General features: G+C 42.9%; 1 protein-coding gene across 1 annotated transcript in view; it reads left to right on the top strand.

The window, feature by feature from the left end:
* The first annotated feature begins 1187 nt into the window (after positions 1-1187).
* LOC124616647 (trehalase-like) overlaps positions 1188-18637 on the top strand; it is a 412719-nt gene continuing 395269 nt past the window's right edge. The window contains exon 1 of the mRNA XM_047144975.1: positions 1188-1488. Coding sequence (XP_047000931.1) covers positions 1188-1488 — 301 coding nt within the window. The remainder of the gene's footprint in view (positions 1489-18637) is intronic.

The raw sequence follows: 18637 nt of genomic DNA on the forward strand, positions 1-18637 counted from the left end.
ATCAAGGGGGAAACAAATGGTAGCACCAAAACTTTTCTTTTAACAGGGTGGCTTTATTGGAGTGAACAGTTACACTAATTCTTAATGTTTCAAAATCAGCTTAAATTCTTTAAGGCAAGCAGCTGCGATTAATCAAAACAACAAACACTTTTAGTACAGTAGCAAAGGGCAAGCTGGGAATACAATGAAATTTAAATAACAAGTCTCCACAAATATGGCTTCAGAGGTAAGATTAAATTTATGGTTGTTAAAATTTTTTTCTGACGTCGCAGCAGTAGGCAAGATAAAATTAGTTCAGTTAACAAAATACAATTACACCAAAAGTCAAATACTAGTTAAAATTTAACACACACGGCGACAACCGCCAGCTTACAATAGTTTAAAACATTATTCAATCTCATAGGTGTGCAGATGACATTAGCAAGGGGAGTGTGTGAACCAACTTGAAGCAACTATAACATGGCATACACTAAATTACAGATTCGGCAGTCTATGCAGAGAAGTCGGCAAGAAACGGTAAAGACGTCAGGAAACGATCACTATCGTCCACATACACACTCGCGCACGGGCACAGAGGAGTCAACCTTAAGCCAGGGAAATAGGACAGGCAGCGTGCGAAAAAAAAAAAAAAAAAAAAAAAAAACAATTCGTCACGGGACCCACCGAACCACTGTATGGGAACTACCAAAATTCACTCACCTTAAACTTTACGTACGACGCCCGGGCTAGGAAACGTGAAATCGTATGGGCACAGTCCAGCAAAAACCCCAGACAAACACACAGAATCCCATAAATTCCAAAACATAATTTAATTAATTATCCCCCAAAACCCCGGAACTTGGCACAAGCGAAATTACGAGCCACAGGATCCAAAGCCACTCTGCAGCAGAGTAAGGAGGGAAAAGGTTAAACAAATTTCTGCAACGGACAATAGAACGCCAAGAAAAACACACTAAGTAAGCTACATCAACCCACAGAATGCCGAGAAACACCAACAGTGGGGATTGCCCACGTTTCCGACACAATCATAATAACGAAGATAATGTTCTTGGCCATAGCACGTTGAAACACAGAAACGGCACCAAGCTTCCGAGGACCGAAAAGTACTCTCCTGTAAACTATACCCGGGAGTAGCACAGCCACAAGCTCCTGCCAAGGCGCGGTCCAGGGAAATCGCCGCGAGAAAGATGATCCGGCACGAGTATGGTGACCCAGACCTCAGCGAGGCGCAGTCAGGCAGGGCAGGAAGGCTGGCAGTCGGGCGACGACCGACCCGGGGAGCAGCGAGTGACGCCAGGCCCGGCCAGCGACAGCGCGCAGGGACCCACCGTCCGACGCACAAGGCAATGCTCGCGCCCAAACTCGACTACCCGCGCACAAGCCAGCGGCCAGAGACGGCGCCACCCGCCGCCAGGTGGACAAAGAAATATCACTCGGAGGCCAAACGATCGAGAATCGATCGGGAATACCGCCGCCACGGCACAATAGGTATCCATAAAATAAAAATATCGGCAGTCGATATTGCCATTTCTGTGAGTGTCTACTGATACATCGATTAATAAAATTTCGCCGATAAATATTGATACATTTTTGGAAGATGTATCGATATATCGATGATTTACCAGCAGCGCCAGTGCGCGCGCACCCGCCACCGTGCACACTGGTCTGTTTGGACGGCGACGCGCCGCCCGCCGCCCGCCTGGTGTTCCACAACGAGTCCACCGGCAGAATGTGGCAAGGGCGGCTGCCTCCTGTGCGGCGTGGCGAATCCACTAACCATCGGCCTTCTGTGTCCCTCGAAAGTAGTTGTTCCGTCTGTCCTCCGGCCTCTTTCAAACCCGAGGGAAGCTGGTTGTAACTACAGCCTCATGGGGTATTCACACAGAACACTTGGAACAATGGATGTTACGTTTCAGATGTTACCACCCGTGGCTCTACCCTTCATTCGATCCCTGCGAAACCCTACATTTCAGCAGAATCATGCACGAGCGCATGTTGCAGGTCCTGTACGGACCTTTCTGGATACAGAAAATGTTCGACTGCTGTCCTGGCCAGCACATTCTCCTGATCTCTCACCAATTGAAAATGTCTGGTCAACGGTGGCCGAGCAATTGGCTCGTCACAATACGCCGGTCACTACTCTTGATGAACTGTGGTATCGTGTTGAAGCTGCATGGGCAGCTTTACCTGTACACCCCATCCAAGCTCTGTTTGACTCAGTGCCCAGGCGTATCAAGGCTGTTATTACGGCCAGAGGTGGTTGTTCTGGATACTGATTTCTCAGGATCTATGCACCCAAATTGCGTGAAAATGTAATCATACGCCACTTCTAGTATAATATATTTGCCCAATGAATACCCGTTTATCATCTGCATTTCTTCTTGGTGTAGCAATTGTAATGGCCAGCAGTGTAGATTAAAAATTAAGTGTCAAACCATCGCTACACACACGTTCGTTTTACACTCATCGAACGCTAACCGTTTGACGACGATGAACTCTGTCGTCCGGTGCCTATGCACAGATACATCAGCTACACAACAGTCGCTTAAATCTTCTCTTGTGATTTTCTCGGAATTGCCAGAGTAGAGCGCCTTACTAACTTGCATACTACGTTGTTTTGACGGCCTACTAAAGGTGCACGAAGTTTGAAGTAGACCCTCGATCTCAACGTCGGTGCCTGCCCTTGTCAGTGCTCTCGTCAAGGCTGGCAGCGTTGCCCAGAATATCGCACCTCTCGGGAACATATTTCTTAGCGTTAAAGCAAAGAAATTAGCCCTCTTCGAGAACATCTGTATTCTCGGCTGGCCAGTTGCCACCAAGCGATCTCTTCACTGGAAAGTTACGTGAACTGTAGTAATATTTCAGCACCAGGTGGACCCTTGCAGCATTAACGACAGTAATGTTCGTAGCGTTTGGCTGGTCAAAACAAAGCGTTTCGTGCCCGTCCTGGTCGGGTGGGAGACTCCGCAGAGGAGTGAGCCCTAAAGAAGCCTTAGCCCCGCATCTGCGTTTGAAAATGTGGACAACTGGACCAAACAAATTGGCGAAAGCTGGCGGAGGCGGCGGACTTTGCTGGTGGCGAGGGTCCGTCCCAGGCGTGAAACCTCACGGCCACGTAGCTCGAGCGAGCTGCTTCTGAAGCGCCCACCGGCAGAACAACAGGTGCAGTCACACGCACTAATTCATTGCGAGATCCAGTACCAAAAAGAGCCGCAGTGGAGGCCAAAATCGTACAAGTAGCCGATGACATCTTGGGCGAATTGCAGAAATAGCTCAAGAAGAATAAAGTTTCGACTACAATAGGAGCATCTTTAAGAAGCAAGATCTGGTGTTTGGCAATGGGCAAGGCGAAATTGTTTGGCCAGAATTGACAGCCATGGACTGCGCAGGGACCTAGGAGTAGCGAAGGACCCTGACGCTCTCGACAAAATAAGGCGTCTGCAAAGCGAAATTGCCTAACTGAAGTCACAAAACGAAAGACTAGAATGAGTGCAAAACTACTACCATACCATACTATTCGCCGCAGGTCAACGGTAAACACAAGGAATAAGATAGGAGAATGTACATTTAACCCTAGTTAGTTTTGTCTTTATGCAAATGTGTGCACAGAGACACACTATTCGCAACAGTAATTTCAATTCACCCCTTTTATAACAGGACAGTACATTCAGTTTAGAGTAAAAAGTGGCAAACATCTTGACGCTTGTGCACGAATGAATGATCCAGCCATAGCAAATAACTTTCACTTGTCTACCGCTGCTTCGCATCGTCTGCTGGCACTTTTAAAAGCAGTCAGATTTCTTTTTCTTTTGCTACAGCACACAGCACAGCGCATCTTTTTTGTACTAACAGTTTCATGTTTCTTTCCTTGTAGCTATTTTTTGTGTAACTATTACGTGTGAAATTGTCTATGTTTTCATGTACTTGGCGTATTACGAGTATTCATTAGGCGTGACACATATTCAGTACATGTGACGAAATTAAAAAAAAACTGACTTTTAGATTTTGCCGTTAGGCAACGGTAACGTCGTATCATCAGTTGCTGCATTTTTTAGAAATTTATTCTGAGTGATAAATCATATTACAATTTTAGAATTTTAGGTAACGTTTGTCAATCTGTTAGCAAAAGCAAACCTACGTTTATAGCACATGTAGACTTAGAGAAAGCTTTTGACAATGTTGACTGGAATACTCTCTTTCAAATTCTGAAGATGGTAGGGGTCAAATACAGGGAGCGAAAGGCTATTTACAATTTGTACAGAAACCAGACGGCAGATATAAGAATCGATGAGTACGAAAGGAAAGCAGTGATCAGGAAGGTAGTGAGACAGGGTTGTACCCTATCCCGAATGTTATTCTTCTCCGATGTTGCTCGATCTGTATATTGAGCAAGCAGTAAAGGAAACAAAAGAAAAATTTAGAGTAGGAATTAAAATCCATGCAAAAGAAATAAAAACTTTGAGCTTTGCTGACGACATTGTAATTCTGTCAGAGACAGCAAAAGGACCTGGAAGAGCAGCTGAACGGAATGGACAGTGTCTTGAAAAGAGGATATAAGATGGACATCAACAAAAGCCAAACGAGGAAAATGGAATTTATCAGGTGATACTGAGAGAATTAATTAGCAAATGAGACCCTTAAAGTAGTAAATGAGTTTTGCTATTTGAGAAGCAAAATAACTGACGACTGTCGAAGTAGGGAGGATACAAAATGTAGACTGACTGTCGCAAGGAAAGCGTTTCTGAAGAAGAGAAATTTGTTAACATCGGGTATAGATTTAAGTGTCAGGAAGTCTTTTCTGACAGTATTTGTATGGAGTGTAGCCGTGTATGGAAGTGAAACATGGACGATAGATAGTTTAGACAAGAAGAGAATAGAAGCTTTCCAAATGTGCTACAGAAGAATGCTGAAGATTATATGGGTAGATCACGTAACTAATGAGAAGGTACTGAATAGAATTGGGGAGAAGAGGAATTTATGGCACAACTTGACTAGAAGAAGGGATGGGCTGGTTGGAGGGTAAAAATCGTAAAGGTAGACCAAGAGATGAGTACACTATGCAGATTGCAGTAATTACTCAGAGACGAAGAGGCTAGCACAGGATAGAGCAGCGTGGAGGGCTACACCGAACCAGTCTCTGGACCGGAGACCACAACAACAACAACATGTCAATCCCAGTTTGTTACAACAGTGAACGCTAGTCGTGTTCAGCGCAGTGACGTACGGCAACACAACCTGACGCAACACAGCGAGAGCATGTCATTTAACTCATTCAACAGTGACCAGTTACCGTTTAGCATCAATACTGTAACCAGAAAGGAACGTAATCTAATTACGCAAGTACAGAGAAACGTGCCTACACCTGAAATAGAACGAAACGACAGGTTAAAGATACAAACTTACCACTCGAACACAGGTAAGAAATAAAGGAAGATTTTCAACCAATGTTTGACAGTACTTCTAACCGATTACAAGTTTTAGAAAACGACATTGAGAAAACTAAAAACTCACAAAAAACCGACAGCGCAGAAATAATGGCAAAAATTAGCGAAGTCGTCCTCACCGAAATAGTTACCGAGGTAAAAGAACAGAAGTTACCGAGAAGTTCGAAACCTTACACTTAATATCTGAAATACAGTAAGAACAAATTAGTAACACCCCCGAACAAACAGACGAACCATACACAAAAATGACAAATTTGTCTGACAACAATGCTCGAGTTTCCGATGACACAGTGCCTGTGCACTTCGCGGACACAACGGAATACCAATGTTTGAACCATTTCAAGGAAAATCAGATAAAAATCAACAAACAACAAAAGAATGGCATTGCAACCGTACAGTCACAACTTTTGCGTATTGAAGAAAAACTGAACAATAGTAACCGTAGACAAGAGTTTGTACCTAGTAACACGAGTTCACACTATGAAAACCTAGACGACAATAGCAACTTACGGCGCTTGGGAGAATTACCAGCGGGAAGCGCTTCACGTATCAAGACACGACAGCGAACAGAGCGCTTGGCGCAACCGTGAAAACGCTGCGCCAAGGCGCAAAGACAGATTTGATTATAAACACTTCTCCCTCACTGTACGAACGTTCAAAGTTTTACGAAATTTCACTGACGAAATTCATCCTGGGGCGTGGCTTGATCAATTTATCTATGCTTTACCACCAAATTGGCCCCTTGAAAGCAAGCTAGAATTCATGTGCGGATGCCTAGAAAACGAACCAGAAGTCAGAATGCGATCGATTATAAGAGACTGTCAGTCAGAAGAGGAATTTTATCAGACATTTTTAACTGCATACTGGTCTACATCAAAGCAGAATAAATTCAAAAACAGCTTATTCATGTTGAACAACTTTGAACAATCGGGATTCTCAAGCCCAGTACAGTTTTACGGCGAAAACAATACCTGTAACACCCGCTCAGCCCACCTGAATTAATCAGAACTTGTCTCACGAAATTACCTACCCCTGTACGTCCAATAATCATGGCAAGCATGTGTAACGACGATTTAGAAGAATTTTTGAGTCTGTAAGTAGGCTGTTTAGGTTTTTATGTTGGTAACGCCACGTAGCGCTCTGTATGAAAAGCACTGACTGTGCTGTGTGCAGTCTGTGGCTGGTTGGCATTGTTGTAATATTCTCTATTGTAGTGTTGGGCAGTTGGATGTGAACAGCGCGTAGCGTTGTGCAGTTGGAGGTGAGCCGCCAGCAGTGGTGGATGTGGGGAGAGAGATGGCAGAGTTTTGAGAGCGGACGATCTGGACGGGTGTCCGTCAGAAAAACGAAATTTGTAAGACTCAACGTCATGAACTGATACATGTATTATGACTTTTGAACACTATTAAGGTAAATACATTGTTTGTTCCCTACCAAAATCTTTCATTTGCTAACTATGCCTATCAGTTAGAGTCTTATTTTGCTGGCAGTATTGGCGCCCGCTGTATTGCAGTAGTTCGAGTAACGAAGATTTTTGTGAGGTACGTGATTCATGAAAGGTATAGGTTATTGTTAGTCACGGCCATACTTTTGTAGGGATTATTGAAAGTCAGATTTCGTTGGGCTAAAAATATTGTGTGTCGGTTTTAGTGATGATCAGAATAAGTAAAGAGAGAAATGTCTGAGTACGTTCAGTTTTGCTCAGCTGTTTGAAGTTCAAATAACGTAAGAGGTTTTCCAGCACTGTCATTTTTAATTTTTTCTAAGGGGTCGTTACAAGTCTTTGCAAGAGTTCGAATTAGACAGTGATCATGCTCTAACAGGAAAATCAGCTGATCACAAGTTTGATATTTACGATTGCTCATAGTCACAACATGACAATAGTAACAACGGTAGATCACACAATAAATTTCATGGTAATCATGGAGACCATCCTTACGACAAGCACGTCTGGCACAGAAACGACTACAAAGACAGGCGCGATTTCAGAATCCATAGTTCGAATTCTTATTCCAGAAATAAACATCGTTTTGGAAACAGTCATAAATATAATATCAACCACAATAATAATCACGGACATTCATGATATCGGCAATGTAATCAATCAGGTCAAAACAACAGCTGGCATACCATCGAAATTCAGACAACAACAAATATCAGAATGTCAGAAAAACAAGTCTACGTGGTAGGTCGTCACGAGTATGGCAGGTAGAGATAGTCGAAGTTAGATCACCGACATCTAATGACAGTCAGCAACAGGATAAAAAGAATAAACAATGACTTCACGTCCCAGCAACTGAAGAGAAAAGACAGCTAACAGATGACTCTGCTGCTGTAGGTATTAATTTTATGCAATTCGAAGATCTTAGGGACTTTCTGCTTCAGAAAAACGAATTTGGGCAAAAACAAATTATACATCCCATAATTAACATTTGCAGTGCAAATAATAATTTTACCTTAGTTTTGGACTCATTTGGCTCAGTAACAGTTATCAGCGAGTCAGCATATAATAAATCTTCAGAAACAACACTTTGACTGATACTCCCTCTTAGGAAAATTAAAATACAAGGTGCCCTTCTGGGAGAAACTGTTGATGTTAAACATGAGGCGTTTCTGGAATTTACTTGTCAGGGACGCAGGTTTGCTATGAACTTTCTCATTTCTTTCAATGCTCACCCGATTCTGTAGACAGTAATGCAGCTTATCATTTTACAAACAACGTCAGTTACGATCAGGTAATCAATTGAAGTACAGTAGTCCAGCAAAAGATGGAGGAAGCAGAGGATGGCGATGGACATGACAGGAAAGAACTTACCGATATTTTAGAAGAACATGCGGTAGTGTTTACACATAGTCGTTATCAAGGGATTTCAGTACCAGTTTCAGGTTAGAGAGAACAACAAATTCTATGTAATACCGGCTCAAGACGAGAAAGGGTAAAAGCTGAGATACAGTTGATGTTAGAAGTGGTTGTTATTGAGTCGGCTATCAGCTCCTAAACAGTCCATTGCATGTCGTTGAAAGAAACAGGTGGTTCAGTTATGTTGGTCCTGGACTCTTGTCAGATCAGTACTATCATTCTTCCGAAAACAGACCCCAGGCACTTGACGAACTGTTGCAAAATTTCTATATTACCTGTAGATTTATGCTACAGTTTTTGGCAAATAGAATTACAACCTCACTGCAGGAGGTACACAGCCTTTTTATGCTTTGGGACGTGTTACCAGTTCTGTATGTTGCCTTTTGGTTTAAACATTTCATCACCAGTATTTACTCGTGGACTAGATACTATTCTTCCAGACCATTCAAAGAGACACATCACCACCTAGGAGGATGATATTTTGGTAGCAGAACCAACTTGGTCAACAAATAACAAAAACTGGAAAATTTGTTGGACATTTCTGAAGACCCAGATTTTACAGTAAACTTAGAAAAATCACATTTTCGTAACATGTGTGTAAGATTTTTAGGCCATATCATTTCATTGGAAGGTATTGCACTTGACCCTGAAACACTAGAAGCAATCAGAGCAATCCCTTCACCTACTGCTAAATGGCAAGTCAGAAGCTTTTTAGGAGTAGTAAATTTTTGCCAAAGATTTTTGAAATTGAAAATTTTGACTATGACAACACTATGTTCTTTGACAGGCAAAAACACCATTTGGCACTGAAACGATCAAGCACATATACAGATGGATATGCTGAAAGAGCCACTGCTCACTGCATAGATTTTAGCTCGTCCTGATCTCTCAAATGAACTTTTGAACTGGATGATTTCTGGTTTCACAATTGCTTCAACAGAACAAATAACAGGTCGAGTGTTGCGTGCACTAAACTGGTTCAGTAACATTCAGCATCTGGGCAAGATTTTTGCTGACTATAATTTATATACGAGGGTTCGAACTTTAATAGTGGCAACTATTTATTTACAGCTCGTACAAAACAGATACGTGTTTCAAAATTTTACTGACCTTCAAAGTTGTCACCAGTATTGTGTATAACCCGTTGCCAGCAATGTGGAAATCGTAGGATACTCTTAGCAGTGCCGGTTGTGTTGGCAGTTCTAGCGGCGCGGTCTATTGCCCCACGAATCTGTAGCAGTTCTGAAGCGAATGCCGTGAAGTGTTACCTTCAGTTTAGAAATCGAGTTGAACTCAGGAGGGCTTAAGTGAGGGAAGTGCAGTAGGTGGTATAGCACTTAGCAGCCCCATCAGTCAAATAAATCAGTAACGGCTTACAAAGTACGTGCTTTCAGGACAATGCTCAAGCACGTACAGTGCTGTTACTGATTTGTTTGACTGATGGGGCTGCTAAGTGCTATACCACCTACTGCACTTCCCTCACTTAAGCCCTCGTGAGTGAACTCGATTTCTAAACTGAAGGAAACAATTCACGGCATTCGCTTCAGAACTGCTACAAGCCGGCCGATGTGGCCGAGCGGTTCTAGGCGCTTCAGTCTGGAAGCGCGCAACCGCTACGGTCGCAGGTTCGAATCCTGCCTCGGGCATGGATGTGTGTGATGTCCTTAGGTTAGTTAGGTTTGAGTAGTTCTAAGTTCTAGGGGACTAATGACCTCAGATGTTAAGTCCCATAGTGCTCAGAGCCATTTGAACCATTTTGAACACACCATTTACAGTCAGGTGGACAAACAGTGGTGGGTAATGCATATCCTACGGATTAGACATTATTCACAGAAGAGGATACTACTTGTGGTGCATGGCTCTCGGCAATTTCCCCCAACACACCCATTAGAAGCATCTCACATCCCCTGACAACAGTCGGAGTGACGTCCAGTTTCTTACAAACATCAACTAACTCATCTCGTGCTCAGGAATAGCTTTCACAGTGGAGCTGAATTCTTACTGGTACAAAGATTTCTGACAACTGGATAACTGAAGCCTTACTAATTTTGTTTCAGTGTCAGAATTTGTTATACTCCAAGTAATACATGTTCCCTTTAAGATTTGAAGCTACAACGTACAAGGATAACCGAATATAACGAAAGAAAAATCTGGCATAAGAGTTACAGATTTCTCGAAAATGATTCTGTTTCTACAATTTACTTCGAGATTAGGCTCATTAACAATCTCACTAACAATGTCGAAAACAATTTAATGCGCAAAATGAAGCCATGAAAAATACAGGTTGGAATATCAACAATATAATGAAAAGATAGATAAGTACTCACCGTAAAGATGACATGATTTGCAGACAGGCGCAATGAAAAAGCACCTCCACATTACCTTTCGGCCTCTCTCACACACATGACCGCGATCTCCGTCAGCTCAGACCCAAATGCAGCTGTCAGTAGAATGTAAGCAGCCGTCGGGAGGGGGCGAACAAGGGGAAGGAATAGCAGGGTATGAAAGAAGAGCACTGGCTGGCGGAGCATGCAGGTACTAGACTGCCAAAGGGCGCAGCATGCGGGAACTGTGGGGCAGGTAGCTGATGAGGAGGGAAGGGAACAGCCAGCAAATAAGGAGAGGAGTGGGAAATGGACAGGCGGAGGCGGGCAGGTGCGTTGGCAGAGAGCAGCACACGAAGAGAATGGGGGACGAGAACAGGAAGCAGGTCATAGGACAGAGATGGTGCAAACTTTTGGAGGGAAGGTATAGAGACAGTAGGTTACTGTAGGCTGAGGCCAGGATAATTTAGGGACTGGAGCATGTGTTAAAAGGATAAGTCCGTTCTGCACAGTTCCGAGAAACTGATGGTGGAGAAGAGGATCCCGCTGGCTCAGGTAGCAAAGCAGCCACTAAAATCAGGCATGTTACGTTCGACTGCAGATTGTGCCACTTGTCTACTTTGCTCTTGGCATCAGTTTGGCAGTGGCCATTTGTCCTGGTGGACAGCTGGTTGGTGGTCATACCAATATAAAAGACTGTGTAATGAGTGCAGCAGAGCTGGTATATTACACTGATGCTTTCACAGGTAGCCCATTCTATACCAGTCTTGTCACAGGCTCCTCGGGTAATGAGTGATGAAGAGAGTAGTCCTTTGTAGCTGGTTCTTGAGGTGACGAGAGGATTGGGGGTGCAAGGGCAAACGGCACTGAAAATCTGTGAAGGTCTCTCTGAAACCTCAGCATACTGGCAAGGGAGGTCTTGTCGCTGGAGATATGCTGTCCCTGGGTTGCCAGGCCACGTAGTAGTGTTTATTTGGTTTGGAAGGGATCACAGCTGTCGAAATGCAGGTACTGTTGGTGGCTGGTGGGTTTAATGCGGACGGATATGTGGATGGAGCCATCAGAGAGGAGGAAGTCCGCGTCCAGGAAAGTAGCACACTGGTTTGAGGAGAACCAGGTTAAGCAGATGGGAGAGAAGGTTTAAAAAAATGGCTCTGAGCACTATGGGACTTAGCATCTGAGGTCATCAGTCCCCTAGAACTTAGAACTACTTAAACCCAACTAACCTAAGGACATCATCACACACATCCACGCCCGAGGCAGGATTCGAACCTGGGACCGTAGCAGTCGAGCGGTTCCGGACTGAGCGCCTAGAACCGCTCGACCACCGCGGCCGACGGGAGAGAAGGTGTTTAGGTTGTGAAGGAATGAAGATAAGGTTTCTTGAACGTGAGTCCAGATCATGAAGACGTCATCATCAATGAATCTGAACCAGACTAGGGTTTTTACGTTTTGGGAGGTTGGGAAGGTCTCCTGTAGATGACACATAAACAGGATGTGTCCATGGATGTTTAATGTGAGACAGATACTGACAGTATACGCTCCTGTTCAAGTGTGAAACTAAATGGAATACAATATGACAATCGTTATGTGAGCAAAACAAAATACTGCAACACCCGTTTTGAAATAGTAACTGTTACGTTTACGTCACTATCGAAAAAATTACGAACACTGACTTACAAATAGCAGATCAGTCGGCAGAAAATGTGGAAATATTGCACTTATCACTTCAGTGCCTGCACTGCTCTAAGGGAGAAAGGAGTCTGTAGAAGCTATTGCTATAAAGTTTACAGTATGCACAACTGTAGCTTACAATTTACTAGTGAATATGTTAAGCACAACACTCTTTAGCGACCGAAAATTCTCAAAATTATACTTTTTTCTCCCAAGTACACAATGAAATAAGGTGACGATTGTTTTTGAATGAGGATATTATTGCTAATAGTTTCTAGAAAGTACAAACTTAGTTTACATTTCGGGAAATAGCACGAAAATACCCACTGTATCACGTTGAACACAAGCCTTGAGACAATCAAAAAGAGATTTTGTTAAAAATGGCACGAACAACAAAATATTACAGTCTAGATTTTCGAATCGTACCTAATTGACACATGCTGTCTCATGCAAAGCATAATCTGGATTGGCAAACAGAACACTGAGATTTGATGGAGGGGTCCCGCGGAAGTTCAACACATCTGTCAAGTGCTTAAGCGACCAATTTTGTAATACTGAAATCCATATAAGGTAGGCATGAATGCATAAAATGAACAAATTCATTGGTACCTTTCGATGAAAGGCGACGTTGTCTTGGTGACACCGTGTTGGGTAAATTTAGTGAATCCATCTCCAGGAATATTCTTCTAAAATCCCGCGGCCATCGTCGTACGTGTACAGGGGGTGGACAAAGACATACAAACACGAAAAACACATTACCATACCTAATATGGTGTAGGAAAACCTTCGTCTCAGAATGGAGAAATGCAGGTCCTATAAAAACAAAAATATGGCTCCCAAGGAAGTCTTGTACCATTCTTCGTGCAAAATAATGGCAGATTCAGGCAATGACACTGGAGGTGCATAGCGACCGCGTACCCTTCTCACCAGAGTACACCACAAAGCCTCAATAATAGTGAGACGCAGTGACTGTGGTGGCAGCGATGATGCGACAGTCCATCCCCGCGTTCACAAAAACCAGTCCCGAACGATGCGAACCGCGTGAGCGCGGACCCTGTCGTCACCACTGAGCAACAAACACCGTACCATGAGATGCATCTGATAGCCAAAATGGTCACATAGTGCTTGGCGTTAATGCGACGTTGCAGATAACGGGGAGGACGATACGGCTGCCCAAATCATCACCGAAACCCCGCCATGTTCCATTCTTGAACTCGGACAGATGTCGGGAACAATATGAAACAAGACTCATCCGACCAGACATTCTTCCACTGCTCCGTAAACCAGGTTTCACGGTTGCGGCACCACGTTTTCTCGTTACACTGCTCTGCCTGCAGTCCCCTGCTTCTGGAGCTCCGTTCGTGTCGTTTTGGCGCGCGGTATTCTGTTCTGCAATTTTTTGCAGCTTTCGCCCTCTTAATGTTTCGTCACAATCCTCTTAATGACGTCCGTCACGATCACACAAAACACATTTTCGTCCGCGTTGTTAGTTAGCATATGATGTTTTTCCGCTTGCCCTGTATGCGGCACACATCTTCGATACACCGAATACTTCGGGTACCTCGGTCACGGATCACCCTCCATACGAGCACAAACAGCTTTCCCACGTTCGAGTTCACTGAGCTCCGGCGCACTCACAGCCACAAAGAACACTGTTCTGGACTCGACTGACGCCACAGCGCACTGAGGACACTGCACAGGTGCCGCTCGTGGTCAGATACAACAGTCCAACCTGCACCAATGACTACCATCTGCATTTATGTTCAAGCACGCATTTATAGCGGTGTTTCCATAATTTCGCCCAACCCCTGTAACTGAAGAGACCATGAGAATAACCCAAGAGAAATTTGTGTGCCAGCAGATACATGCAGTCAACAGCGTACACTTACTCAGCTCGCTAATGGATTAGGACAGAAACTTGTTAATATTCGCACGATGTGCCCTCCGGCAAGCACTGTGCTTCTATGTAGCTGTGCAGCGATTTGCACGCAAGTACGTCAGATCTTTTAAAGAAAATCATCCTTTATGACAGTTAATACTTTGATACCATTGTTTCCTTACATGCTTATCCTGTCAGACGAAATGTCTTTTGCCGAAGTCGAATTGTTAAGAAATATATTAAGAACTTTAATAACTCGAGGTATTATAAGTGATTTTGAACCGCGAGCTTCGAAGAGAGAACTGACTGAAACATGGAATCATAGAATGCAGCGCCAGCCGGGGTGGCCGAGCGGTTCTAGACGCTACAGTCTGGAACCGCGTGACCACTACGGTCGCAGGTTCGAATCATGCCTCGGGCATGGATGTGTGTGATGTTCTTAGTTAGGTTTAGGTAGTTCTAAGTTCTAGGGGACTGATGACCTCAGAAGTTAAGTCCCATAGTGCTCAGAGCTATTTTCTTAGAATGCAGCAGACGAGCAGTCAAATCAGAAAGTGAGAGAGGGATACAGGACAGATAGGATGGGCAGCAAGACATAGTAGAAATGTGGAAACAGTATTCTCAAAAACTGTATGCAGGAAATCGATCCTGAAGAAGAGGGAGACTCTATCTTGCATGACGAGTTCGACCTTGCAGTAATGCAAGTAAGGAGTTGATGACATACCAGCAGAACCCATCAAGGCTGATGGAGAACAGCTATATGAAGAACTGTTCCATCTCATACAAGTTATATACGAAACCGTGGAGTTCCCAACAGACCTTAAAAAATATATCACAGTGCCAATACCAAAGAAAGCATCTGTAACCAGATTTGAACAATACAGACCCTTAGTTTGGTAACACACGCCTCGAAGATATTGACGTCTATCATTCGAAGGCAGACAGGATAGATGCAATGACCACAACGACCGGTTTGGGATTAGAAGAGGCGGAGACACGCGAGGAGCAATACTTGGCTTACGAATAATTCTCGAGAAAAGATAAAGAAGTGTCAAGAGACATAATTGTCTTCATCGACGTAGAAAAAGCATTTGTCAGGGTAAACTGGCTACAACTCCTTAAAATGCTGAGGGAGATTGGCATAAAGCATGAGGACAGAAAAGTAATGCAGAGACTGTACAGAGAGGAGGTGGCTGTGAAGACGGGGGAAAAACATCAAGAAGAGGCTACTATTAAACGGGGTGTACGACAGGGCTGTTCACTCTCTCCTCTTTTGTTCAATGGATATATTCAGAGTGCATTAGATGAAGCTAGGGAGAAACTAGGAGCTATGGGAGGAATTGAAATTCATGGTAAGAAAATAGACATTCTGGGATTTGCTCATGATATCGGAATGTTAAGTGAAGAAATTTAATAATTAGAAGCGCTGCTGGCCCAGATGAAAACCACTCCCAGCCCTTCCTATAGTACGAAAGTTAATAATGGTAAAATAAAAATCTTAGTTGTGAGCAGACAAAGCACCGTTGCCCATTGCCCAGTTAACTATGAGCGACTGGAGACCCTAAAGTCCTTTGTCTACCTATGGATAAAATTACATCCCATGGAACGTCAAGAAAGGATACTACTCTGAACAAGAGGAAACACTTTTTCAAATCTAGGAGCAAAGACAAACATCTCGCGAAAAACCTCATAAAGGCGTTTGTTTGGAGTGTGCTACTGTACAGAAGTGAAACATGAACAATGGAAGAAGCAGAAGAGCATAAAATAATTGACGTGTGACGTTACCGCAGCATGCTCAGTATATTCTGTGTGGACTAGGTATCAAACGAAGCGATGCTGCACCGAGTGGAAGAAGAGAAGAAATCAACATTCTTTTCGAAGAAGTAATTTCTCTTATACTAAATATTCCCTAAATATTCTTTTTCAGAGCCCCTGTGTGTTCTTCATCCATCTATTTTGTGTCAAATTAAGTTAGCATTTCACAATTATATACACACGCGACAGTTAATAGTTACCAACACTTAAAAGAAGATGCCATATGGACGACTCAAGCACAACTGACATTCACTTAACAGCAGATCATCGTTGTCACTCATAATAACGGCAACAATCTTTCCTCTTTCGTCGCTGGCTGAACACCAAAGATGTGCTCCTCCGCTCTCGGCAACATTTACAGAATAGAATATCTATGGAGTGATCGTATCGTACTTCTCACGTCGCCAACATCAAATGGGAATTGTAACGTAACTTTGGTATAACGCTGTTCGTTTACATTTTGTGCTAAGACCGAAACTTTAATATCACACGTATTTGCCCAGTTATTTACTCATTAGTGTAACATCAATGGAGAATAATTGTTGCTATTGCGGATGAAAATTGAAATACGTCAATTGAGCAATGAAGAACAGTTACATCTGCTTAGGTAAGTAGCACAAAGGTATAATGATAGTTATCATGTTAATAACAGGCGCTTTATTTGTTGAAGGACATCGAGGCACAATGTAATGAAAGGTTAATATTGTAGTACTAGTCTGCGTCTCTGTATAGCCATATATTTGCAAGACTTTGGTAGTGTGGTAGTTTGCAGCTAGTCAGTCCGTTGAACAAATACGCATTCCGAGCAGTTTCCAGTTACAGATTGTTTTATTATGAGTCATTACTTCTATATTATGCAGATCTTCAAAACATTGTGGTTATCTTAAAGAAGTCACAATAGGAAATGCTAGTACTAGTACCAATGACATGGAGAATGACTTTGCGCGACTATGTATGTAATTCCACTAGGGATAAAATTTTTCAAAAATATGTTACCAAGAATTTCGTATCCAAAGAAATCAGAACATACATCTAGAGCCATAGTTACTCAAGTGCATGGCGGAGGACACTTTTCTACGGTGCAAGGATTTCATCCTGTTCCATTCGCAGATGCCAGCTTAAGTACTTGTGTGTCGGCGGTAATCAGTTCAGTGTTGTCTTAGCGGTCCGTGAGAGTGCGACACTTAGGAGACTGTATCATGCTCCGTAGACATCACTTCGCGAAACATTGGAAGTAGGGTCTCGCAGAGCAGAAGATGTTTATCTTCAAACATCCGACAGCTCTGAGTTTTCAGTATTTTCATGACACTACACCAAGGGTCAGACAAATCTCTGGGCTGTGGCCATTCGTGTTGCCCTTCTTGATACACGTTCAGTATCGCCTGCTAGTCCTATTTGGTATGATTCCAACACAATGGAGCAACATTCTTAGATGCATCGCACGAGTGTTTTGTACGTAATGGACTTTTTAGACTGAGTACACTTTTCCAGTATCCTACCAATAAACTGAAATTTACCATCTGATTTACCTAAGATTTTGCGATGATTCCACTTTATTTTTCCACAATCTGCTATACGCAGATATTTGTTAGAGTTGACTGTTTCCAATTATGACTTATTGATATTGTAGTCACAGGACGCTGCAATTTTTCGTTGTGTGAAGTGCTCAGTTTTAGTCATTCATTTCTTAGCATTTAGAGGAAGCTGTCAGTCAATCTTTGCATCGCCTTGCAATCGTATCAATATCTGTTTGTGTATCTGTGCAGCTTTTTCGGATAGTCACTGCATCATCTGCGAAAAACCTGATATTATTAATATTGTCTGCAAGTCTATCGATACACAAGAGTTGCAGAACACCTCCCCTGGGGCACGGCTGAAGTTAATTTTACACCTGTAGACGCCTCCCAATCCAAGATAACACGCTACATCCTCACTACCATGAAATCCTCAAACCAGTCAGAAATTTCGTTTAATACAGCATAAGATGGCGCTTTTGTTGATGTGCGTTGGTGTGGAACTCAATCAGATGATATGTGAAAATCAAGAAATAGATTACTACATACACCTGATTGTTTTGATCCCAGGTTTACGGGATGGCATGCGAGTAAAGCGAGAATTGGGTTCCCTATTGCCGATGTTTTCGGAATCCATGTTGAATGGCATGGAGGTGTTTATTCTGTTCGGTATACATGTCGTTGGTTTTTTTTTTTTTTTTTTTTGTTTTAATTCGTTGTGCCCAACAAAGGAGTACGTCTGAACTCATTTTGCAATTTCTACTTTCTCCCCGGTATATGTTGTTTGGTTCACTGTGTTTCTTTTTGCATTTTCCGGTACAACCATGAATTTTGTAGCACAGACTTCTCAACTAATTCTTGATCGTGAATCATATTTTAAATATTGTTCTATCTTGAAAGATTTTTTTAGGTAACTTCTGTTTGACAGTTGTAGTTTTGCTTCGATAAACCTAAATTTAGAAGTTTACTGTGAGCCTGTTGTTGCCCATTCTATACAAGTCACCGCAAAACTGTGACCGCCGTTGTCTGGTGGTGTCATTAATGTTTTCTGTAACATTATATATCTCCTGTGATTTCTTTTTCGTTCACGTTCCATTTTCGCGTTTTGGCCCTAAGGTTTTCTGAGA

The sequence above is a fragment of the Schistocerca americana genome, chromosome 5, assembly GCF_021461395.2.
Source record: "Schistocerca americana isolate TAMUIC-IGC-003095 chromosome 5, iqSchAmer2.1, whole genome shotgun sequence".
NCBI classification, from domain to species: Eukaryota; Metazoa; Arthropoda; class Insecta; order Orthoptera; family Acrididae; genus Schistocerca; species Schistocerca americana.